This window comes from Hylobates moloch, unplaced genomic scaffold, assembly GCF_009828535.3.
Source record: "Hylobates moloch isolate HMO894 unplaced genomic scaffold, HMol_V3 SCAFFOLD_1, whole genome shotgun sequence".
Classification (NCBI taxonomy): domain Eukaryota; kingdom Metazoa; phylum Chordata; class Mammalia; order Primates; family Hylobatidae; genus Hylobates; species Hylobates moloch.
In genome coordinates this window covers 38,780,569-38,807,186 of record NW_026652276.1, presented here as the reverse complement: position 1 = coordinate 38,807,186, position 26,618 = coordinate 38,780,569, and the positions used below count along the sequence as shown (strand labels likewise).

General features: G+C 40.2%; 1 protein-coding gene across 3 annotated transcripts in view; it reads left to right on the top strand.

Moving 5' to 3' along the window:
- Window positions 1-26,390, top strand: part of LOC116810417 (cytochrome P450 20A1) — a 59,046-nt gene extending 32,656 nt beyond the window's left edge. For 2 of the 3 annotated variants that reach the window (XM_032754885.2, XM_058439522.1), the window contains exons 6-13: window positions 1,425-1,503; window positions 7,306-7,421; window positions 9,125-9,179; window positions 15,004-15,124; window positions 19,451-19,562; window positions 21,949-22,013; window positions 25,841-25,930; window positions 26,120-26,390. In XM_032754885.2, the coding sequence (XP_032610776.1) occupies window positions 1,425-1,503; window positions 7,306-7,421; window positions 9,125-9,179; window positions 15,004-15,124; window positions 19,451-19,562; window positions 21,949-22,013; window positions 25,841-25,930; window positions 26,120-26,270 (789 nt within the window). In that variant the 3' untranslated portion in view covers window positions 26,271-26,390. The remainder of the gene's footprint in view (window positions 1-1,424; window positions 1,504-7,305; window positions 7,422-9,124; window positions 9,180-15,003; window positions 15,125-19,450; window positions 19,563-21,948; window positions 22,014-25,840; window positions 25,931-26,119) is intronic. The other variant, XM_058439526.1, reaches the window with a different exon arrangement.
- The last annotated feature ends 228 nt before the right edge of the window (window positions 26,391-26,618 follow it).

The window sequence follows — 26,618 nt, the reverse complement described above, 5'->3', positions numbered from 1 at the left end:
CGCCCGGCTAATTTTTTTGTATTTTTAGTAGAGACGGGGTTTCACCATGTTGGCCAGGATGGTCTCGAACTCCTGACCTTGTGATCTGCCCGCCTCGGCCTCCCAAAGTGCTAGGATTACAGGCTTGAGCCACCGCGCCCGGCCAATGGTTTGATTTTTTAACATTTAAGTAATCTGAAATGTTTTCATTTAAGGTAAGAATTGAGGACTTTTAAAAATCTATTGTTTTTCAAATACAGTATTTAGTCATTGTTTAATAAATGTTCTTTCCCTAAATTCTTTTAGAACTTTTGAATTAAAATCAGGTTAAAGTTTTTTCAGGGGCCAATGACCAAATTGTGAAAATTTGGAAGCCTGTTCTGCTGCTTATCATATCCAAATCTCAGACTAACTTTTAACCTTTTTCTTTACCTCAGCCAATGTTTGTCAATATTACAGGTGAAACAGAAATTTGTAATTACCTGTGAATTTTATTTTTACATTTTTGCCAGTATAATACAAAAATGAGGGCTGGGCGCAGTGGCTCACACATGTAATCCCAGCACTTTGGGAGGCTGAGGCGGGTGGATCACCTGAGGTCAGGAGTTGGAGACCGGTCCGGAAACCCTATCTCTACTAAAAAATACAAAAGTTAGCTGGGCGTGGTGGCGGGCACCTGTAATCCCAGCTACTCAGGAGGCTGAGGCTGGGAGAATTGCTTGAACCCGGGAGGTGGAAGTTGCAGTCAGCCGAGATCACACCACTGCACTCCAGCATAGGCAACACAGCGAGACTCTGTCTCGGGGTGGGGGAAGAAAAAATGAGGATTGACTCTACTGCTGTGTCGTTTTTCTTCTCCCTACTCCTTTTAGAGAAAAGGAATTTTTCACTTTCCACTTATTAGTTTGAAAGTGCCTTGACTGAAGTCATTGAAATATATTTGTACCCTCTCCTCTGAAACTGTGGAGTAAAGGATTGTGCAGCCAGTTGAGAAGGAGAGCTTAATTATCAGATTTGTTGGTGAGAAGAGTTCCTGCTGGGTAGGTGGCTCACGCCTGTAATCCCAACACTTTGGGAGACTGAGACGAGATCACTTGAGCTCAGGAGTTCAAGACCAGCCTGAGAAACATGGTGAAACCCGTCTCTACAAAAAATAGAAAAATTAGCTGGCATTGGTGGCACACACTTGTAGTCCCAGCTACTTGGGAGGCTGAGGTGGGAGGATGGCTTGAGCCTGGGAGGTGGAGGTTGCAGTGAGCTATGATCATGCCATTGCAATCCAGCACTCTAGCCTGGGTGACAGAGCCAGAACCCTGACTCAAAAAAAAAAAAAAAAAAAAAAAAAAAGAGTTAAAGAGTTCCTAAGTCATTAGGTTACATTGCTCTATATTATTTTTTAAATTCTACCTATTAGATAATAGATATGTATATTTACCTATTTTCAGGTTTGGTCTGAGATTGGAAAAGGCTTTCTAGATGGGTCACTTGATAAAAATACAACTCGGAAAAAACAATATGAAGATGGTAAGTTTGGTCACTCTTAATTTTTAGTGAGGACAAAAAATAAATGTGCCCCAGTTTTAATAAAGTTATCTCTGAATAGTAAGATTAAAAGTCATTTATATTTTCTCTCTCTTTTTTTTTTTTTTTTGAGACAAAGTCTTGCTCTGTCGCCAGGCTGGAGTACAGTGGTGCGATCTCGGCCACAGCAACCTCCGCCTCCCAGGTTCAAGCAATTCTCCTGCCTCTCAGCCTCCCAAGTAGCTGGGACTACAGGTGTGTGCCACCACGCCCAGCTAATTTTTGTATTTTTAGTAGAGACAAGGTTTCACCCTGTTGGCCAGGATGGTCTCGATTTCTTGACCTTGTGATCCGCCCACCTCGGCCTCCCAAAGTGCTGGGATTACAGGCATGAGCCACTGTGCCCGGCCTATATTTTCTTTCTTTATGCTTTTTTCTACATTTTCTTCAATGAAAGTTTCCTTTAACAGAAGCGAGGAAAGATAAGTTAGTAAAAGAAACTCTAGCACTGACTGCAGAATGAGAGTGTTGTAGAGCTGGTATACTCTATAGGATTAATGGAAAGTATAAGGGTATAATCTTAAGAAAGCAGTTTAATAATGCATACTAAGAACCATAAATAATGGATGAAATTATATGAAAGAAGACAATATTCATGAAGATATTTTTGTAGTACTGTTTCTGCAAGTAGAAAACCAGGAACAAACTAAAGGTTCAACATTATAGGAATTAGTAGGGAAATGTCAACATGATTAAATATTACAGATATTTATAAAAAATGGCGGCCATGGTACCACATGCTTGTAGTCCCAGATACTTGGGAGGCTGAGATGAGAGGATCACTTCAGCTGAGGATTTTGAGACCGGCCTGGGCAATGTAGTGAGAGACCCCATCTCAAAAACTTTTAAAAAATTAGCAACATAGGCCCAGTTCGGTAGCTCACACCTGCAATCCCAGCACTTTGGGAGGCTGAGGTAGGCAGATCACTTGAGGCCAGGAGTTTGAGACCAATCTGGCCAACATAGTGAAACCCTACCTCTACTAAAAAAATACAAAACATTAGCCGGGTGCAGCAGCACACACCTGTAATCCTAGCCACTCAAAAGGCTGAGGCATGAGAACCACTTGAACCCTGGAGGCAGAAGTTGCAGTGAGCTGAGATCGTGCCACTGCACTCCAGCCTTGGTGAGAGAGTGAGACTCTATCTCAAAAAAAAAAATAAAAATAAAAAATTCTTGCCATTATAACATTGAATTAAAATATTTTCAATGTTGTTTGGCATTGATTTCAACTTTATACAATTTACACAGAAAAATAGCAATTTTAATGTACTATAGTACCCCGAAATTAATTATTCTCCCGTATTATTTTTTTGTTCTGTATTCTCTGTCAGTGGTTGAATAATTATAAAGCTTTAATACTTTTTTTAAAATAATTTTTTTTTTTTGAGACAGAGTCTCTGTTGCCCAGACTGGAGTGCAGTGGTGCGGTCACAGCAACCTCTGCCTCCTGGATTCAAGCGATTCAGTAGCTGGGATTACAGGTGCCTGCCACCATGCCTGGCTCATTTTTGTATTTTCAGTAGAGATGGGGTTTCGCCATGTTGGCCAGACTGGTCTTGAACTCCTGACCTCGAGTGATCCACCCACCTCAGTCTCCCAAAGTGCTGGGATTACAGGTGTGAGCCACCACACCCGGCCAATACTTTTATTGTAAGCTACCTTAATTCATTTTTTTGGAAGCATGCAGGATAAATTAAAATACAGAGGCTGCATTAGAATAATGGATTGTTTTCTATACATTATAGTATTGCTTCACAGGATTCTCTTTCTTCATCCTTTCAACAAACATTTATTGAGGCTGTGCTAGGCCCTATTCTGTGCACAGGAGACAAAAATCCCTGTCCTCATTAGCTTACTGTTTGAGTGATTTTCTTGGTCCAACAGAAGTAAAAAAGAAAAAAAAAGCCAGTTTAATTGACGCATTTCCTGCTATCTGGTTTTTATGACCATTATGATTATCCTGATCAATGCATTTGGATTAATTCCCCTTGATAAAAAATGTATTTCAGAAATATTGGTTAAATTAACATGAAATGAAAATAATTTATATTCTTTGATTCCAAATAAAAGTAAATTGTCTGGCATAATGTGTTCCTTGGGCTGTAACATGGGCATAAATCAAATTTGAGCTTTTATTAGAAATGATTATGTTCTAGTATTTATAAAAATGGGATCCCATGACTGGATCAGAGCTTCCTTTGTTTAATTCCCAACCTGCTTTGCACATTAGAATCAGTTGGAGAACTTAAAGCACAAAACCTGAAGATCAGGCCTTATCCTAGACCAGTTTATTCAGAATCTGAGATCGGGGTGTCATGGGCATCAGGTATTTTTGTAAAGGCTCTCTAGATTATTCTAATGTACTTGTAGTGTTGAGAATGTACAACAGTAGTTCCCAAACTTTGCTACACATTGAATCTTTTTAAAAATATTGAAGCCTGACTCCTACCTGTAACCATTCAGATTTAATTGATATGAGGTGTGACTTGTGCTTTACTGTTGTTTGAAAAAACTTCTCAGGTGTTTCTAATGTGTAGCAAAGCCTGGGAACAACTTCTTTATAGTGTTAATAATTTCTTATTTTAATTCTTTTTTTTTTTTTTTTTTTTGAGACTGAGTCTCACTCTATTGCCCAGGCTGGGGGAGATTGCAGTGGTGCAATCTCAGCTCACTGCAACCTTTGCTTCCTGGATTCAAGCGATTCTCGGGCCTCAGCCTCCCAAGTAGCTGGGATTACAGACGCCTGCCACCGTGCTCAAATAATCTTTGTAGTTTTACTGGAGACAAGGTTTCACCATGTTGGCCAGGCTGGTCTCAAACTCCGGACCTCAAGTGATCCACCCACCTCAGCCTCCCAAAGTGCTGGGATAACAGGCGTGAGCCACTGTGCCTGAGAATAATTTCTTATTTTAATCACTAATGTGTATTATATTGATTCAATTCTATAAATATTTAATGTAGATCTATGATATCCTGGCATGTTTTAGGTGCTGAGGAACCTAAACAAAATTTCTTGCCCTTGTGGCACCACATTCTAGTGGGAAGAGACAGACAGTAATCTAAGTAAGTACATTGAATAGTACATTAAAAGGTGAAAAATGCTGTAGACAGAAATAAAACCAGAAGGGGATAGGGAGTACCAGGGGTTGGGAGATTGCAATTTTAAGTAATTATTAGGAAAGGCCTCACCAAGATGAGGTGACTTTTGAGTAAACACTTGCAAGAGATGAAACCAGTCATACAGAACATGTGGATACCCAGATGTTCAAAGGAAGAATATTCCATGTAGAGGAAAAGTAATTACAGAGTCCTTGAAGTAAGACTCTTCTGCTGTATTTGAAGTACAACAGAAAGGCCAGTATGGCTGGAATGAAGTGAGTGAGAAGAGGAGCAGAAAATGAGGTCAGAAAGACTGGAGACAGGAATGGGTTTTGTATGGCCTACAGACCATTGTGTGACTAGGTTGTTACTATGAGATAGGAAGCCACTGGCAGGTTTTGAGCAGAGTTACAATCTGAGTTATGTTATAAAAGGATCACTTTGACTGGTATGATAGACTGTATGAGTCCAGAGCAAAAGCAGGGAAACTAGTTAGAGGGCTACTGCAATAAACCAGCATGAGAGATAATGTGGCTTGGACCAAGTGGCAGGCAACAGAAAATATAGAACAAGAAAAAAAAAAGGAGTAAGAAAATAATTTGGTACTTTGAAGGTAGACCTACCAACATTGGCTGACAGATTAAAATTAGGGTATAAGGGAGAGGGAGACACCAAGCTTTTTGGCCTAATTGCAAAAGGAGGTTGTCGGGAAATAAGATGGGGAAGACTATGGGAAGATCCAGGATTTGGGGGAAAGCTCAAGAGTTCAGGGTTTGGTATGCTTCAGGCATCCAAGTGCAGAGGTTGAGTTTGTTATTAGAATTAGATATGTGAGTCTGGAGCTGAAGAGAAAGAACTCCTGACTAGAAATACAGATTTGGAAGTGTGTGGTACATATATTGCATTGAAAGCCTTGAGATTAGAGATCACCAGGTAGTGAATATAGATAGAAAAAGAAAAGAGGTCCCAAAACTGAGCCCTGTCCTTGAGCATTTCATTACTGAGAAATTCAAGAGATTGAAAAAGAATCAAAAAAGGAGACAGAATGAGCAGGCAGTAAAGCAGGAGGGAAGTGTGGAATCTAGGGGAGTACAGAGTCCTGGGAACCACATGAAAAAGTGTTTCTTGGCTGGGCGTGGTGGCTCATGCCTGTAATCCCAGCACTTTGGGAGGCTGAGGTGGGCGGATCACAAGGTCAGGCGATGGAGACCATCCTGGCTAACATGGTGAAACCCTGTCTCTACTAAAAATACAAAAAATTAGCCGGGCGTGGTGGCACACGCCTGTAGTCCCAGCTACTTGGGAGGCTGAGGCAGGAGAATCGTTTGAAACCTGGAGGCAGAGGTTGCAGTAAGCTGAGATTGTGCCACTGCACTCCAGCCTGGGTGACAGAGGAACACTCTGTTTAAAAAAAAAAAAAAAAGAAAAGAAAAGAAAAAGAAAAAGTGTTTCTTGGAGAGTATGTTATCAACATCATCAGTGATATAATAGGTCAAGTAAGATGAAGACTGAAATATTTGTGTATAATTTTATGGGCCATTGGATATCAGTTATTGGTATCTTTTAGGTTTTTATTTTATATATTTATTTATTTAGAGATAAATAAAATATTTATTTATTCTCTCGCCCAAGCTGGAGTGAAGTGGCACAATCTTGGCTCACTGCAACCTCTGATGCCCGGGTTCAAGCGATTCTTCTGCCTCAGCATCCTGAGTAGCTGAGATTACAGGTGCCTGCCACCGAGCCCAGCTAATTTTTCTATTTTTAGTAGAGATGGGGTTTTGCCATCTTGGCCAGGCTGGTCTTGAACTCCTGACCTCGTGATTCACCTGCCTCAGCCTCCCAAAGTGCTGGGATTACAGGCATGAGCCCCTGCACCCAGCCTCTTTTAGGTTTTTAGAAATTTACTTTTCTGATTATCTCACATCTGTTTCTATCCCTAAATAAGCGATTCCTGATTTGGGAGAAGGAATGGAGTTAAGACAGAATTTAGAAGGAAGGTGGCTTATCAGGGAAGAAAGGCTTATGTGTTTGGAGGTCTCTAAAGTGCTGGTATTAGGCCAGGCGCGGTGGCTCACGCCTGTAATCCCAGCACTTTAAGAGGCCCAGGCGGATGGATTGCTTGAGCCCAGGAGTTTGAGACCGGCCTGGCCAACATGGTGAAACCCCGTCTCTACCCAAAATACAAAAATTAGCTGGGCGTGGTAGCATGCCTGTAGTCCCAGCTACTCGGGAGGCTGAGATGGGAGAATCACCTGAGCCTGGGAAGGCAAGGCTGCAGTAAGCCAAGATCACACCACTACACTGCAGCCTGGGTAACAGAGCAAGACTCTGTCTCAAAATAAAAGAAAAAGTCAAGTGCTGGCATTGCTCTACTTCTTGACCTAAGGTGGTTGGCAGTGATTTATAATTATTCCTTAAACTATACTTACATGCTTTGTGCACTTTTTTGTATTTATGTTAAATTTGGCAAAAAAGGAGGAAGAAAATGATGAGTTTAAACATAAATTAGCTTTCTTTGTTGTTGGTTACTAACTTTGAAGGTTTTCTTCTTCATATGGTAACATTGCACAGAATTATTTTTTTAAAGTTCAATCTCCACTAATGCTTGTATTCTAAAATTATTTTGTTTTTTTCTCTAAGCCCTCATGCAACTGGAGTCTGTTTTAAGGAACATCATAAAAGAACGAAAAGGAAGGAACTTCAGTCAACATATTTTCATTGACTCCTTATTACAAGGGAACCTTAATGACCAACAGGTGATATAATTGTTAAATGTTTATAAGCTAAAAAAATAAGCCAGAGCCAGGCACAATGGCTCATGACTGTAGTCCCAGCTACTTGAGAGGCTGAGGTGAAAGGATCACTTGAACCCAAGAGATTGAGGCCAACTTGGGCAATATAGCAGGATGCCATCTATAAAAAATAGTGATAATCACACATATATACAGTGTGCTTTTCTTTTTTTTTTTTTTTTTTTTTTTTTTTTTTTTTTTTTTTTGAGACAGAATCTCACTCTCACCCAGGCTGGAATGCAGTGGCGCGATCTCCGCTCACTGCAAGCTCCGCCTCCCGGGTTCATACCATTCTCCTGCCTCAGTCTCCCGAGTAGCTGGGACTACAGGCGCCCGCCACCACTCCCGGCTAATTTTTTGTATTTTTAGTAGAGACGGGGTTTCACCGTGCTAGCCAGGATGGTCTCGATCTCCTGACCTCGTGATCCACCTGCCTCAGCCTCCCAAAGTGCTGGGATTACAGGCGTGAGCCACCATGCCCGGCCTACAGTGTGCTTTTCATTCACTTTAATCCAGATACCCTCCTAGAGTTCAGTGGCTTAAGAGAAGCATCATTCATGTTTTTTTGGGAGTTTTTTTGTTGTTGTTGTTTTGAGATGGAGTCTTGCTATGTCGCCAGGCTGGAGTGCAGTGGCACGATCTCTGCTCACTGCAACCTCCACCTCCTGGGTTCAAGCGATTCTCCTGCCTCGGCCTCCCAAGTAGCTGGGACTACAGATATGCACCACCACGCCCAGATAATTTTTTTGTATTTTTAGTAGAGACAGAGTTTCACCTTGTTGGCCGGGATGGTCTCTATCTCTTTGACATCATGATCTGCCCGCCTGGGCCTCCCAAAGTGCTGGGATTACAGGTGTGAGCAACTGCGCCCAGCTGCATCGTACATCTTTTATTGTACATCATTAGTAGTACAAGTACTTGGTCTCTATTATTTAGCTCTTTGAGGCAGCTGTATATTATTTAATATTATTAAATTGAGCCAAAATTCTTGAATTACAAAAGAGGAGAAGGACTTGTGTTAGGTATATTAGACTAAATCACTTTGCCTGCTTGACCAGGTGTGGCAGTGTGGCTTGTTGACAATACTGCCAGCATACCACTGCATTTGTGTTATTGTCAGGCCAATGAGGTGAATTGTTATTGCCACACCTCTTCATTGTAGGAGTCTTCTGCCTCACTGTACACATGCAAGTCCTTGTAGCCAGAAGTAGTTTGGTATATGTTGGTGCAGAAATTGAATTCGGCTTCCGGGACAATGATGAGATCTTCTGTCCTATTTCTGAGGCTTCATTGCTGTTTACTAGGCTAAGCCAGAAAAATAGGACTGAGTTTATTTACCAAAGTATATCATGAACCAGTAATATTCACAACAAATACCCTGATTTAATCATTACATGTTGTATACATGTACCGAAAATCACTTGTACTCCCAAAATACATACAACTATAGTTTATCAATTTTAAAAATATTTTTAAAAAGCAGTGTGGTATTTAGGTTGGTATTCACATTATACAGATTTGGTTTTTTGTTTTAATGAAAACATCATAATGAAATAATATACTTTTTTTTCATTGACACTAATTTTATGCTGTAGATTATTTTAGCAGGGCCTAATATAGGCTACCTTACATTTTTCACACTTTCTAAACTTAGTTTTGTTTCCTAGATCCTAGAAGACAGTATGATATTTTCTCTGGCCAGTTGCATAATAACTGCAAAATGTAAGTATAAATTGATTTCTTTTTCAGAGGAATTACTAAATATACAGGCTGAGCACAGTGGCTCACACCTGTAATGCCAACACTTGGGGAGGCTGAGGTGGGAGATTTCTTGAGGCCAGGAGTTGGAGGCCAGCCTAGAAAACAGACCCTCTCTCTACAAAAATATAAGTCAATTGAGCATGATGGCTTGCGCCTGTGGTCTCATCTCCTCAAGAGGCTGAATCACAAGGATGGAGGCTACAGTGAACTGTGATTGTGCACTCCAACCTGAAAACAGAGTGAGACCCTGTCTCAAAAAAAACAAGGCCAGGCATGGCAACTCACATCTGTAATCCCAGCACTTTGGGAGGCCAGGGCAGGAGGATCACTTGAGCCCAGGAGTTCGAGACCAGTCTGGGCAACATAGTGAGACCGCGTCTCTGCTAAAAATAACAATTAGCTGGGTGTGGTGGCGCATGCCTGTGGTTCCAGCTACTTGGGAAGCTGAGGCAGGATCATCACTTGAGCCCAAGAGGTTGAAGCTGCAGTGAGTGATAATCACACTATTGCATTCTAGCCTGGGCAACAGAGCAAGACTGTCTCAAAACAAACAAACAAAAATAAAACACTGTTTAGAGGACTTCTTTATAATTTTTCCGTCTTTTTTAGTCATGTTTTAAAGGGCTGACTCACATAAGTGCTTTTTTTCTTAACCCCAAGTGCTTAAAGCCACCTCTGAAAATTGCCATAAATTTCTTGACACATTTTATGGATTGTGAATTCTTGTTAGTGCCTTTAAAATGAACTGCTGTTGACACCTTTCCAACCAGAACAGTGAGCTTTTCATTTCCTGCTGCTGCTGTCCACTTTGACTCCAAGCTAGTCTGCTATTATTAAGGTCTACCAACAAGAGTATATAGGCCACAGAAATCACAATTTAAAAGAACTCCTCTCGTTGGAATTGAAGGTGATTTTTATGTAAAATATTTGATATGTTTCTAAGTTTCCTCACTTGGTTTTTAGATTGGTGGAGTACCATTTATTTATACAGTATTTATAAAAATACTTCTATAGGCATAAAAATATACTAAGATAAAAATACTTAAAGGAAGTATTAGGGGACCAGGCAAAGTGGCTCACAGCTATAATGCCAGCATTCTGGGAGGCCAAGGTGGATGAATCACTGGAGCCCAGAAATTTGGGACCAGCCTGGGCAACACAGCGGAAACCCATCTCTATAAAAAATTCAAAAATTAGCCAGGCCTGGTGGCACACACTTGTAATTCCAGTTATGTAAGGAAGGCTAAGGTGGGAGGATCACCTAAGCCCAGGAGGTTGAGGTTGCAGTGAGCCATGATTGCACCACTGGACTGCAGCCTGGGTGACAGAGTGAGACCTTGTCAAAAAACAAACGGAGGCCAGGCATGGTGACTCATGCCTGTAATCCCAGCACTTTGGGAGGCTGAGGTGGGCAGATCACAAGGTCAGGAGTTCGAGACCAGCCTGACCAACATGGTAAAACCCCATCTCACTAAAAATACAAAAATTAGCCGGGTGTGGGGTCACATGCCTGTAATCTCAGCTACTCAGGAGGCTGAGGCAAAAGAATTGCTTGAACCCCAGAGGCAGTGGTTGCAGTGAGCTGAGATCGCACCACTGCACTCCAGCCTGGGTGACAGAGCAACACTCTGTGTCAAAAAAAAAAAAAAAAAAAAAGAACAGAAGGAAGTATTAGGACATGAATATAAATTTTATAAAATTTGTGTTCACTTGAAGGATTTCATTTAAATCCCTTAATGTTTAAGGAAACTTTCTTTAAAATGATACAAATGTAAACTTCCCATAAATTTTTCTTCTTTGACATGTAGAAATGTCCAGATACTATAGATGATTAAATTGAATTTAGGTAAGCATATGTCAAAAATAATGTATTCAACCTTTTTTTTTTTTTTTGAGACGGAGTTTCGCTCTTGTCACCTAGGCTGTAGTGCAATTGCGTGATCTTGGGTCACTGCAACCTCCACGTCCTCGATTCAGGTGATTCTCCTGCCTTAGCCCCCTGAGTAGCTGGGATTACAGGCGCCCACAACTATACTTGGCTAATTTTTATATTTTAAGAAGAGACCATGTTGGCCAAGCTGGTCTTGAACTGACCTCAGGTGCTCCACCTGCCTCGGCCTCCCAAGGTGCTAGGATTACAGGTGTGAGCCACCACGTCCTGCCTTATTCAACCTTTTTTTAAAAATGCCTACTTGTTTGGTCCAGTGGTGCACACTTGTCCCAGCTACGTTGGAGGCTGAGGTGGGAGGATTGCGTGAGTCCCAGGAGTTCGCCTAACTTGGGCAATAAAACAAGACCCCAGCTTAAAAAAAATTAATATAAAAATAGATTTAAAATCCTTGTTTTTAAAATGCATTACATTAAAAATAAATATGTCTTTGCTAAAGACCTTTAAAAATCTAAATCACTTGTGCTCCAGACACCAAGAAAAGTGACTATTTCCAAGGTTGAATTAATATTTTAATCTTATTTTCAGTTTTTAGGGAGATTTTAGGAGTATTGCTATGTATTTGGATGTAGGTTAGTGGTTTTTTAAGGCTCCTCCTAAGTTTTTGAGAGAGTAGATAAACAAGAAACCTTAATAAGTCCTTACTCTGCCCCTTATTAGCCTTGGGCAAGATACTTAACTCTGCATTTTCCTCCTTTTCTAAAATAGGAGTTTAGCTCCAGATGACCTTCCAAGTTATCTCTAAGCTATGAAATTGTGTCTGATTCAGTATTGTATTTAAAGCACATTAAGTGGCTTCAAATCACATTTTAAAGCTATTTTCAGCCATCATTTTTAATAGAGTCCTACAAAGGAACCAGTGTGACAGGCTGGGCAATATAGTGGGACACAATCTCTACAAAAAAAAATAATAAATTGTAGTTAGCTGTGCATGGTGGCATGCACCTGTAGTCCCAGCTACTTGGGAAGCCGAGGTGGGAGGATCACTTTAGCCAGGAGATCAAGGCCTCAAGTGAGCCGTGATCACTACCACTGCACTCCAGCCTGGGTGACAGAATGTGACCCTATCTAAAAAAAAAAACCCCACAAACCAAAATTCAACGTGAGTTTTTTTTTGTTTTTTGTTTTGTTTTGTTTTTGTTTTTTTGAGGCAGAGTCTCACTGTGTCGCCCAGGCTGGAGTGCAGTGGTGCACTCTCGGCTCTCTGCAACCTCCACCTCCCAGGTTCAAGCGATTCTCCTGCCTCAGCCTCCCAAGTAGCTGGGACTACAGGCGCCCACTACAACACCTGGCTAATTTTTTGTGTTTTTAGCAGAGACGAGGTTTCACTGTGTTGGCCAGGTTGATCTCAAACTCCTGACCTCGTGATCTGCTGGCCTCCGCCTCCCAAAGTGCTGAGATTATAGGCATGAGCCACCACACCCAGCCAATGTGAGATTATTAAATTCATATTGTTATATTAATTTCTTTTTTTTTTTTTTGAGACTGAGTCTTGCTCTGTCACCAGGCTGGAGTACAGTGGCGCCATCTCGGCTCACTGCAACCTCCGCCTCCCAGGTTCAAGCGATTCTCCTGCCTTAGCCTTCCAAGTAGCTGGGACTAGAGGCGCGTGCCACCACGCCCAGCTAATTTTTGTATTTTTAGTAGAGACAGAGTTTCACCATGTTGGCCAGGATGGTCTCCTTCTCTTGACCTTGTGATCTGCCCGCCTCAGCCTCCCAAAGTGCTGGGATTACAGGTGTGAGCCACCGCGCCTGGCCTGTTATATTAATTTTAAGTGATAATATAGTCAAGCAGAGTACAGGATTGACCACTATGTGCAAATCTTTGTGGTGAATCCTTCAGTTGTATATTACTCTATGTTGTAAAATTGTATGACATACGTATTGTACACTGCACAAGTTTTCACATCACTTGTAAAATAGAAATTCTACAGTTCACTCAGAAGCCATAATGAAGAGGCATATGTAGGGAAAAGTTAAGGACAGGCAGTCACTCATGTTTTTTGTGAACTCTAGATATAAGAAAACTAATCAGAGTAATTGAGTACCAGGTAACTACTGATTTTAATGATAACAATATGGGTAATAAGGTGAATCAGGTGAACTTTTTTTTATAAATTAACTTTGAGATAAGTTTAAGTTAACCCTTAGCTCAGGAAAGAGATCATTGGTAAGTAAAGTACAAGTTACTAGAAGGATATTAAAAAGTATTTGACACAGGAACAATAGAGCTACAGATGATGTCAGCTCAAACATATTCTAGGGAAAGAGGTATTATATATGTTCAGAAGGTTCCATTCTTTTAATAGTTATAACCCCAGTGTATTACTAAAGGAAATATAACTACTCTTTTTTCTCTGTTTTTTTCTTAACATGTAATTTCTTTACATTTTCATTTCTTCTGGTTTTTTCTCAACATGTAATTTCTTTACATTTTCATTTCCTCAGTGAATATAATCCATAAACCAGTTTAAGCTAAAGTAAGCCATGAGCCAGTGATCTTCTGATTTTGGCATTAATTGAGATAAATGTGATATTCCTTTTTTTTTTTTTTTTTTGAGATGGAGTCTCGCTCTGTCACCCAGGCTGGAGTGCAGTGGCGCAATCTCGGCTCACTGCAAGCTCCGCCTCCCGGGTTCACGCCATTCTCCTGCCTCAGCCTCTCCGAGTAGCTGGGACTACAGGCGCCCGCCACCACACCCGGCTAATTTTTTTGTATTTTTAGTGGAGATGGGGTTTCACAGTGGTCTCGATCTCCTGACCTCGTGATCCGCCCGCCTCGGCCTCCCCAAGTGCTGGGATTACAAGCGTGAGCCACGGCGCCCGGCCTGTGATATTCCATTTGTTAAAAGTACAGATGTTGGGACATTACCACAAACCTACTGAACCAGAATTTGTGAATGTGAGGTTACAGCATCAGCCATCTCCCAGGTGGTTTTTGAGAACCACTGTTTTTTTTTGTTGTTTTTTTTGTTTTTTTTGTGACAGGGTCTCACTTGGTTGCCCAGGGTGGAGTGCAGTGGCACGGTCACAGCTCACTGCAGCCTCAACCTCCTAGGCTCAAGCGATCATCCCATCTCAGTCTCCCAAGTAGCTGGGACTACAGGCACACACCACCACACCCAGCTGATTCTTGAGTTTTTTGTAGAGATGGGGTTTTGCCATGTTGCCCAGACTAGTCTTGAACTCCTGAGCCTAAGCAATCCCCCAGCTTCAGATCCCCTCCCAAAGTGATCCCCTCTGCGTGATCCCCTCCCAAAGTGCTGGGGTTACAGATGTGAGCTACCACGTCTGGTTGAGAACTGTTCTAAGCAATAACCTCTCACAAATTTTGAGCCAGTGTATTTACCATCACAAGTAAATATTTTAGAATATTGATTTATCGATAAATCTGCTAGCTTGATTTGTCTGAATCATTTCATTAGTGCTCCTAAGTGAACTGATAAATTGGCCTAATAAGGTTGAGTGCATCAGATAATCCATTGCAATAACCAACATTGAGCACTCCTACAGATATGAAATTTATTCATTATCATAACTATTTTACCTAAGGTAAAATTAAGTGGCTCCAGTTACTTATCAGTTTTAAGAAAGAAGGCATCCAGATTGCACTATGTCTGTTGGAGGGCATTCTGTAAATATTGATGTTCCATTCAATGAAATATAAACCCTGTGAAGAATTTTACTTTTTAGTAGCACTTTTCTATCTTCTATATCATGGGAGAAAAAAAGCAAATACAAAAACCCCACCCTAAATAAGTAGTTTTTTTTCTTATTCTATACCCAAGCCACGAGTTAGCTATTTTCATTGTTATTCATATAATGTTTCACCTAGTGTGTACCTGGGCAATCTGTTTTTTAACCACCTCTGAAGAAGTTCAAAAACAATTATATGAAGAGATAAACCAAGTTTTTGGAAATGGTCCTATTACTCCAGAGAAAATTGAGCAGCTCAGGTAAGAACACAATAAAAAGCGGAGATTATTAAAAGGTAAATTTGAACTGGTTTATCTAATTTAAAGCTATTGTTGCTATCTAGGAAAGCTACATATTTTTATAGGACTTAAAGTATTTATATGTAGATTTTATTAGGTAAATGAATCTGCTTTTTAAAATCATAAGGTTGTGTGGGAAATGTTTAACTTAGCCTGTGAAATAGTACTAATAAAGTCAAGCAAGTATGACACTCATACTTTTTTGATGGTAATAAAAAATAGTACAGCCACATTAGATAATAATATAGTAGGCTTGCCTGGGCGTGGTGGCTCACACCTGTAATCCCAGCACTTTGGGAGGCCAAGGTGGGTGGATCACTTAAGCCCAGTAGTTCAAGACCAGCTTGGGCAACACGGAAATGCAAAATATTGGCCAGATGTGCTGGGACTTGCCTGTAGTCCAAGCTACTCAGGAGGCTTAGGTGGGAGGATCACCTCAGCTCAGGAGGTCGAGGCTACAGTGACTGCATCACTGCACTCCAGCCTGAGTTACAGAGCGAGACCCTGTCTCAAAAGAATAGAAAACAATATGGTAGGCTCTTAAAAAGTTCAACATACACTTATATGACCCAGCAGTTCCACTCCTTGGAATTTCATTCCAAGATAAATGAAAACATGACTACACAAAGACCTGTTTGCATATATTCATAGCAGTATTATTCAAAATAGCCCCAAATTGGAAGTAGTTCGCATGTTCAACTGGTAAATAGATAAACAAATTGTGGTATTACCATACCATAGAATACTACCAAGTAATAAAAAGGAACACCATATCAATACACACAGCAACACAGATGAATCTTAGTGATTTAAGTGAAAGAAGTGAAACATAAAATACTGGCTACTGTATGATTTCCTTTGTGTGAAATTCTAGAAAAGGCAAACTGTGGTGATAAGCATACTGTTGGGGACAGGAATGGGGATCAACTACAAAGGGGCATGAAGAAAATGAAACCGTCTTATATATTACTAGTGGTTGTAGTTACACAATTGTATACAATTACTAAAATTCAAACTGTACGGGTAAAATGGGTTAATTTTATTGCATATAACTATACCTTAATTAAAATTTTTTTAAAATTGCAACTGTGACTGCTTCCAGGTTAGAAGTCTGAGACTGGGTAGCAAGCAACCCTACCTTGGAGCATAAAATCAACTATAGAAAAGATAGAGTGGCTGGGTGCAGTGGCCCACACCTGTAATCCCACCAATTTGGGAGGCCAAGGTGAGAGGATCACCTGAGCCCAGGAGTGCAAGACCAGCCAGAGCAACATGGCAAAACCCTATCTCTAAAAAAAAAAAATACAAAAAATTAGCCAGGGATGGTGGTACATGCCTGTAGTCCCAGCTACTCAGGAGGCTGATATAGGAGAATCACCTGAGCCCAGGAAGTCCAGGCTGCAGTGAGCCGTGATCACACCACTACACTCCATCCTGGTGACAGTGAGACCCTATCTCAAAAAAAAAAAGAAGATAACCACTGGAAAGAACTAGGAGGCTTTTAAATGTTGGAAGTTTTATTTATTACATTGACTATAACTATTATTTTGAAAGTAATACTAGTTGTCTTTTGAAGTTTTTATCATACAGAAGTGTATGAAGTAGAAGGTGAAGTTCGTTTGTAAATGTGCCCTTAAGCCCGTAACAGTTGGGCTAGGTGCAGTGACTCATGGTTATAATCCCAGCAATTTGGGAGGCTGAGGCTGAGGATTGCTTGAGCCCAGGAGTTTGAGACCATTCACGGCAACATAGTGGGAGCCTGTCTCTACAAAATATTTAAAAATTAGCCAGATGTAAAAGCATGTGCCTATGGTTACAACTACTAGGGAGGTTGAGGTGGGAGGATCGCTTGAGTTTGGGAGGTTGAGGCTGCAGCATGATAGAGTGTCACTGCACTCCAGCCTGGGCAACAGAGCAAGAACCTGTCTCATAAAAATAAATAAGTAAATAAACAATTTTTAAAAGTTTAAGCTCTCTAATACAGCTTATGAAGCATTTCAAAAGCTGGGCCTTGTGTACTCCCACCTTATCCTCACTTATGCCTCTTCATAGCTTTCAGTTTAGCTCTACTCAAAGTCTTTAGTTTCTTATCTCCTGTCCTGGCTTTTGCACAAACTATTCCTCTGTATAGATTCTCTTTTTTTCTCTTCTTTAGTTAAGTCCGGGTTTTGGTTTTTGGTTTTGGGGTGGAGTTTTTTTTATTGTGGGTGGTGGTTTTGAGTTTTTTTTTTTTAATGTTGTTGTTGCTTTGCAGGTTTCAGCCTGTGTTTATTTCTCTCTTTTTTTTTTTTTTTTTTTTTTTTTCAGACACAGTCCCTCTCTGTCACCCAGGCAGGATTGCAATGGCGCAATCTCAGCTCACTGCACCCTCCATCTCCTGGGTTCAAACGATTCTCATGCTGCAGCTTTCCAAGTAGTTGGATTACAGGCATGCACCACCACACCTAGCTAATTTTTGTATTTTTAGTAAACACAAGGTTTTACCATGTTGGCCAGGCTGGTCTTGAACTCCTGGCCTCAAGTGATCCACCCACCTCTGGCTCCCAAAATGCTGGGATTACAGACGTGAGCTACTGCGCCCAGCCCAGCCTGTGTTTATTTCTCTACAAAGCCTTTTCCTTAGAGTAGCTGCTCCTGCCTTATATTCCAGTAATACCCTGAACTTCCTTTATCATAACATGTGCTATGCTTAATTGTTCATCCTTTATGTCCTATCCAATCTGCCTCCCCACTGCCAACTAGATTCTGAACCCGTTTGATGGTGTATCTCTTGTTTATTGTTGTAGCTCAGTATCTAGCACAGTGCTTCACATTAGCAGGTACGCAATAAATATTTATACAGAGGAAAGGAAGGAAGAATGTTTCTCCTTTTGATTTTGTTTTTGATGTTACAAACAATTAACACTTCTGTGCTTACATCTTTACTAATATTTCCAAGTATTTCTGTATAATACGGTCCTAGAAGTGAGCTTCTAGTTGAAGAATGTATGCAGTAGGACAGTGGTTAAGATTTGAATCCTGTCAACACAACTTACCTGCTCTGTGATCTTAAATAACTGCCTCTGATTTTAATCTGTAAAATTAGAATAATAATGGCACCCATGGGTTTTTTGTAAGGATTCGATAAGATCCTGCATATAAAGTATTTAAGTGAACTGACTCATAGCAAGATTGCAATACATTTTAGTTTTTATTCTTCTCATTGTGATGTACACTTAAGAGTTTGATATATATTGCCAAATTATGCTTCTGAAAGGTTTTACCAGTTTATACTTCCACCAATTGGATATGAGAATGTCTTTTTCTCCATTTTTTTCTAGTAATATCTGCTCTCATTCTTTTTCATCTTTGTCAATCTGGCAAGTAAAAAAAAAATGCTGCGATTGGCAATCTTTAAATTGTTAATTAAGTTGAGTATCATTTCATATGTCTTCAGGCTATTTGTAAGTTTTTGTAAATTGCTTTTTGTATTCTCTGTCCCTGTTTCTATGGGGTTGTTGGATTATTTTAATTACTTTTAAAGAGGTTTTATACATTAAGGATATCTTTACTGAAAATACTTTTCCTAGTTATCTTTAGAAATATATAAACAAAATGTTTCTCTACTTAGGTTATGTGTATTTTTCTTTATAATTTTCTGTCAGCTTCGTGCTAAAAATAAACTTAAAAAATTGTAGAAACATTGTTCTGAGTTTTCTTGTTACTTTTAAAAGTGTTTTTATTTGTTGAAATCTTTATCTACCTAGAGTTATATACAGATTTATAACAAATCTTATAAAAATGTATTTATTTTAAAATTTATAAAATTGTTGCCGGGCGCGGTGGCTCACGCTTGTAATCCCAGCACTTTGGGAGGCCGAGGCGGGCAGATCACGAGGTCAAGAGATCGAGACCACGGTGAAACCCCGTCTCTACTAAAAATACAAAAATTTAGCCGGGCGTGGTGGCGGGCGCCTGTAGTCGACTCCAGCTACTCGGAGAGGCTGAGACAGGAGAATGGCGTGAACCCGGGAGGCGGAGCTTGCAGTGAGCGGAGATCGCGCCACTGCACTCCAGCCTGGGCAACAGAGCGAGACTCTGCCTCAAAAAAAAAAAAAAAAATTTATAAAATTGTTAATCTTTATATACTTCTAATATATAATATATCTTTAAGGAGATAAGAATTATGATGGGACTATTTCAAGTTGGGAATGTTTGAGCAGTTGTTGAAGAACGTTTTTTAAATGTATGTACATTTCTAACTGCCTCCCAAAATAAACATCTTCAAAAAAATTTTTTTTAAAACAGATACTGTCAGCATGTGCTTTGTGAAACTGTTCGAACTGCCAAATTGACTCCAGTTTCTGCCCAGCTTCAAGATATTGAAGGAAAAATTGACCAATTTATTATTCCTAGAGAGGTAGAAAACATTTAATATGTTTAATTCATTCAGCTATTCTCAACTCTTTTGGTGTGTGTGTATATATATATATATATATTTTAGACGGAGTTTTGCTCTTGTCACCCAGGCTGGAGTGCAATGGCGCGATCTTGGCTCACTGCAACCTCCACCTCCCAGGTTCAAGGGATTCTCCTTTCTCAGCCTCCTGAGTAGCGGGGATTACAGGCGCCCGCCACCACACCCAGCTAATTTTTGTATTTTTAGTAGAGACAGGGTTTCACCATCTTGGCCAAGCTGGTCTTGAACTCCTGACCTCAGGTGATCTGCCAACCTTGGCCTCCCAAAGTGCTGGGATTACACACATGAGCCACTGCACCCGGCCTGGTGTGTATTTTAAATTTGTTTAAAGTGGCAAATAAATGCTACGCATTATTAAAAGACACAATTATTTTTAGTTACAAAATAATCTGTGCTTGTTTTAAAGTTCAAACAATATAAAAGTCTTCCTTCCCAAAAGGTACTACTGTTAGCAGTTTAGTAGGTATTTTTATAGACCTGTTTCTGTGTATGTATATTACTCTGTGTATATATGCATAGAAACACACATATACATATGTATTAAACAGAATTTATATGTGAAAAGTTACTCTTTCTATATTGTTTTTTAATTTTCTTTTATTGAGTGTATCATGGCTATTAGTACACCCAGCACTTGATACAGATTTGACTCATTATTATTAATGGCTGAATAATATTCCATTGTGTGAATGTACCATAATTTATTTTTTAATTTAATTTTTTGAGACAGAGTATCACTCTGTCACCGATCCTGGAGTGCAGTCATGCAATCTTGGCTCACTGCAACCTCCACCTGCCGAGTTCAAGTGATTCTCCTGCCTCAGCCTCCTGAGTAGCTGGGATTACAGGCTAGCGCCACAAGGCCTGGCTAATTTTTGTATTTTTAGTAGAGATGGGGTTTCACCATGTTGGCCAGGCTGGTCTCGAACTCCTGGCCTCAGGTGATCCACCTACCTCCACCTCTCAACGTGCTGGGATTACAGGCATGAGCCACCATGCCCATCTAGCATAATTTATTTAAGCAGCCCCCGCTAGTGGAAATTATGATTGACATTATTTTTTTTAATTATATACTGGTACAGGTGTTGAGTAGAGTCTGAGACTCAGAGTTTTTGTGTCAAAGTCCATGTATATGTTCAGTTATTATTATTTTTAGACAGGGTCTTGCTCTGTTACCTAAGCTGGAGTGCAGTGGTGTGATTGCAGCCTCGACCTCCCAGGCTTAAGTGATCCTCCCACCTCAGCTTCCCAAGTAGCTGGACTAAATTTTTTTATTTTTTATAAAGATGGAGTCTCACTATGTTGTCCAGGCTGATATGGAACTCCTGGGCTCAAGTGATCCTCCTACCTCAGCCTCCCAAAGTGGTGAGATATAGGCATTAGCCACTGCACTGGGCCATGTGTATGTTAAATTTAAAATGTTCTCTAAAAGGCATTTTATACTTTTAGCAACAATGTATGAGAATTTTTTTTTTTTCCAAATCCTCACTGCCTCTGAATTTGAGTCTTATGTATATTTTATGAATCTTGCTTTTCTCTGATCATTGGAGAGATCGAACAAATTTTCATACATATATTAACAGTTTGTATTTTTCTTTTGTGAATTCTGTCTATAACTTTCACTCATTTTTCTAGTGAGCTTATGTATATATTTTTGTATATTATACAAATTCTGTCAGTTGTATAGCAAATAACTTTTACTGTTGCTTACTTTTTTTGTTATTGTTTTTTAACTGGATGCAGATTTTTTTTTTAATACTTTAAGTTTTAGGGTACATGTGCACAACGTGCAGGTTTGTTACATATGTATACATGTGCCATGTTGGTGTGCTGCACCCATTAACTCGACATTTAACATTAGGTATGTCTCCTAATGCTATCCCTCCCCACTCCCTCCACCCCACAACAGGCCCCTGGTGTGTGATGTTCCCCTTCTTGTGTCCATGTGTTCTCATTGTTCAGTTCCCACCTATGAGTGAGAACATGCAGTATTTGGTTTTTTGTCCTTGCGATAGTTTGCTGAGAATGATGGTTTCCAGCTTCATCCATGTCCCTAGAAAGGACATGAACTCTGGATGCAGATTTTAAATTTTCATGTAGTTAAGTCTGTTATTCCTTTATAGTTTCTAGATTTTGTGACATGCTTAGGGAGGCCTTCCTTATTGTAAGATCACCAAAATAATCACTTGTGGTTTCTTCCATTATTTTAAAATTATTATTTTGTATTCAATATCTATATTAAAAGAAGTTTGAAATAAGTTGACTTTCTAGGAGTCATTTTATCTCTGTTAGTCCTTGACTAATTGGATTTTTTTTTTTTTCACAGACCCTCGTCCTTTATGCCCTTGGTGTGGTACTTCAAGATCCTAATACTTGGCCATCTCCACACAAGTATGAAATATTTGTCATTGTATTCGTGACTGTCAGTTTTTGTGTTTGCACGTTTTGCATTCCTTTCCTAAGTTTTGAGGAGAAAATTAAATATGTAGCAATGATACAACAAAAGAAAACTAGTGAATCCCCTTCTCTTTCTTTTGAGACAGGGTCTCACTCTGTCATCCAGGCTGGAATGTAGTAGTGCAATCACTTCTCACTGCAGCTTCGACCTCTCTGACTCAAGCCATCCTTCTGCGTCAGCCACCTAAGTAGCTAGGACCACAGGCACGCGCCGCCACTCCTGGTTCATTTTTGTACTTTTTGTAGAGATGGGGTTTCACCATGTTGCCCAGGCTGGTCTTGAACTCTTGAGCTCAAGCCATCCTCCCACCTCTGCCTCCCAAAGTGGTGGGATTACAGGCATGAACCACCAAGCCTGACATGCATCCCCATTGTATCTTCTGTTCACTGCTTTTTCTCTTACGTGAATCTGCTATTTGCTACTCTTTGTCTCTTTTATTACTACTTTTATACTAAGTGAAAAGTAATTAACATCTGTTTTAAGAAAATGAAAGCAAGCCGGGCACCGTGGCTCACACCTGTAATCCCAGCACTTTGGGAGGCTGAGGCGGGCAGATCACAAGGTCATGAGTTCAAGACCAGCCTGGCTAACATAGTGAAACCCCGTCTCTAATAAAAATACAAAAATTAGCTGGGCGTGGTGGCGCATGCCTGTAATGCCAGCTACTTGGGAGGCTGAGGCAGGAGAATCACTTGAACCTGGAAGGCAGAGGTTGCAGTGAGCCAAGATCATGCCATTGCACTCCAGCCTGGGCAACAAGAGCAAGACACAAGACTCCGTCTCAAAAAAAAATTTTTTTAAAAGCAGAATTTCTCTTTTTTTTTTTTTGAGATGGAGTCTCGCTCTGTCGCCCAGGCTGGAGTGCAGTGGTGCGATCTAGTGTCACTGCAAGCTCTGCCTCCCAGGTTCAAATAATTCTCCTGCCTCAGCCTCCTGAGTAGCTGGGACTACAGGCGCCCACCACCATGCCCGGCTAATTTTTTGTAGTTTTAGTAGAGACAGGGTTTCACCATGTTAGCCAGGATGGTCTCGATCTCCTGACCTCGTGATCCGCCTGCCTCAGCCTCCCAAAGTGCTAGGATTACAGCCACTGCGCCCGGCCCCCCCACCCTTTTTTTTTTTCCAGTGCATTTTTCTGTTCTTTATTGCTTCTCTTTTTGCTTTTTTTAAATTTATTTTTTATTTCAATAGGTTTTTGGGGAACAGGTGGTATTTCTTTGGTGGTGATTTCTGAGATTTTGGTGTACCCGTCACCCAAGCAGTGTACACTGTACCCAATGTGTAGTCTTCTATCCCTCATCGCCCCACCCTTTCCCCCAAGTCCCTAAAGTCCATTGTATCATTCTTATGCCTTTACGTCCTCATACCTTAGCTCCCAAGAATTTCCCTTTTTTAAAAATTCAGTTTAAGTCATTTAAAAATACTTGTTTTTGCGAGGAATTTTTTTGTTCTGTGGTACATGGGTTATTTGTTTTGTTTTTAATATATGCATTTCTTCAATGACTTTACAGAAATTCTATAGAACAAAAAGTTTCTTAGGCCCTTCATTTCCCTGACTTTATTTTTTATTTTTATTGTTTCTTTAGAGACAGAGACAGGGTCATGCTCTGTCACCCAGGCTGGAGTGCAGTGATGTAAACACGGGCTCACTGCAGCCTCAACCTCCTGGGTTCGAGCAATGCTCCTACCTCACCCTCCAGAGTAACTGGAGCTATAGGTATACGCTACCACGCCTGGCTACTTTTTTTTAATTTTTAATTTATTTTTATTTTTATTTTTTTTGAGACAGAATCTCGCTCTGTTGCCAGGCTGGTCTTGGAATAAGCAAGACGCCATCTGTGAAAAATAATGGGCTGGGCACGATAACCTGTAATCCCAGCACTTTGGGAGGCTGAGGCGGGTGGATCACCTGAGGGTTTGAGACCAGCCTGACCGACATGGAGAAACCCCTTCTCTACTAAAAATACAAAATTAGCCAGGTGTGGTGGCGCATGCCTGTAATCCCAGCTACTCGGGAGGCTGAGGCAGGAGAGGTGGAGGTTGCGGTGAGCCGAGATCATGCCATTGCACCCCAGCCTGGGTAACAAGAATGAAACTCCATCTCAAAAAAATAAAAAATAATGATAATAATCACACATATGTAGAGTATGCGTTTCATTCGCTTTAATCCAGATACCCTCCTAGAATTCAGTGGCTTAAGAGAAGCATCGTATATCTTTTCTTTTTTTTTTTTTTTTGAGACAGAGTCTTGCTCTGTCGCCCAGGCTGGAGTGCAGTGGCACCATCTCGGCTCACTGCAACCTCCGCCTCCCAGGTTCAAGTGATTCTCCTGCCTCAGCCTCCCGAGTAGCTGAGACTACAGGCATGCACCACCACGCCCAGCTAATTTTTATACTTTTAGTAGAGACAGGGTTTCACCATGTTACCCAGGATGGTCTCAATCTTTTGACCTCGTGATCCACCTGCCTCTGTTTCCCAAAGTGCTGGGATTACAGCCTTGAGCCACTGTGCCCAGCCTTTTAAAAAATTTTAATAGAGATGAGGTCTTGCTATGTTGCCCAGGCTGGTCTCGAACTCCTGGGCTCAAGCAATCCTCCCACCTTGGCGTCCCAAAGTGCTAGGATTACAGGCGTGAGCCACTATGTCCAGCCTCTCTCACCTATTAATAAATCTGATGTAATATAATTGATAAATATAATTTTAAGGCTGGAGCCTCCAATTTTAAGACATAAATTTCAGTTGAAGCAATATAAAATGTCTTACATATTGATAGGGTGGTCTCATGTAACAGGTCTTAAATTTAAATATTCATTATATGATTTTCTATGATTTATCCTTATATTTCACAAAATAATATAAACTCGTGTAACAATCTTATACCTTGGTATTCTCGAGAAATATATTTTGCATCTATCATTTAGAAATAATAAAGTAGGCCGGGTGCCATGGCTCATACCTATAATCCCAGCACTTTGGGAGGCCAAGGCAGGTGGATCACAAGGTCAAGAGATCAAGACTATCCTGGCCAACATGGTGAAACCCCGTCTCTACTAAAAATAAAAAAATAAGCTGGGCGTGGTGGCACGCACCTGTAGTCCCAGCTACTTGGGAGGCTGAGACAGGAGAATCGCTTGAATCTGGGATGTGGTGGTTGCAGTGAGCCGAGATCATGCCACTACACTCCAGCCTGGTGACAGAACAAGACTCCATCTCAAAAAAATAAAAAAAAAAAAAAGAGAGAAATAATAAAGTGCCAGTCTCAGTGGCTCACACACCTATAATCCCAGCACTTTGAGAGATTGAGGCAGGAGGATCGCTTGAGCCTAGGAGTTCAAGACCAGCCTGGGCAACATAGGGAGAACCTGTCTGTACAAAAAACTGTTAAAAGTAGCTGGGCCTGGTGGCATGTGTTTATAGTCACAGCTACTCAGGAAGCTGAGGTAGAAGGATAGTTTAAGTCCAGGAGGTCGAGGCTGCAGTGAGCCTTGATTGCACCGTTGCACTCCAGCCTGGGTGACAGAGCGAGACCCTGTCTCAAAAAATAGAATATAGTAAGAAACAGCAATAGACTAAATATATGTTAAATAATTTGGGAACATAAAAATAAGTGACATTTAAATATATAAATATAAATATAATGTAAGAGCGCTTTCTATTTTCAGTTGATTTTTAACTTTATTACATATTTGTGTTCTTTTCGTGTTAACATGTAAAATGCCAGTGGAGCTATATTGTGATTAACCTCAAATTTTCTTTGCAGGTTTGATCCAGATCGGTTTGATGACGAATTAGTAATGAAAACTTTTTCCTCACTTGGATTCTCAGGCACACAGGAGTGTCCAGAATTGAGGTGAATAATGCCAGACTCTGTTCTTAGAATTTTGATGATCACTGTTGCTGAGAATGGGCAATCTACATGATTAAAGTATAATTTTTTAATTATTATTGTACTTTAAGTTCTGGGGTTCGTGTGCAGAACGTGCAGGTTTAAAGTATAATTTTTAATTTTTAGTAACTAATTGACTTTCTTCCTGACTAGGTTTGCATATATGGTGACCACAGTACTTCTTAGTGTATTGGTGAAGAGACTGCACCTACTTTCTGTGGAGGGACAAGTTATTGAAACAAAGTATGAACTGGTAACATCGTCAAGGGAAGAAGCTTGGATCACTGTCTCAAAGAGATATTAAAATTTTATACATTTAAAATCATTGTTAAATTGGTTGAGGAAAACAACCATTAAAAAAACTGTGTTGAATCCATTTATAAACCAGTATCACTTTGTAATATAAACACCTATTTGTACTTAATTTTGTAAATTTGGATTTTTATATATTTTCTTAATTCATTGTACACATTTGACTTACTGCATAGTATATTGATCATTTTAATGGGAAACTTTAGCTTTCTACTTTTTATTTTTGTTTTTTCACTTTTTATGCCATTATTTTTATATTCTTTTTCTTAGTGTGAGCTCTAAAATCAATGTTCTTGAAGAAAGAAATTATTTTGCAGAAGCTGGGGAATCATGTTTGTTG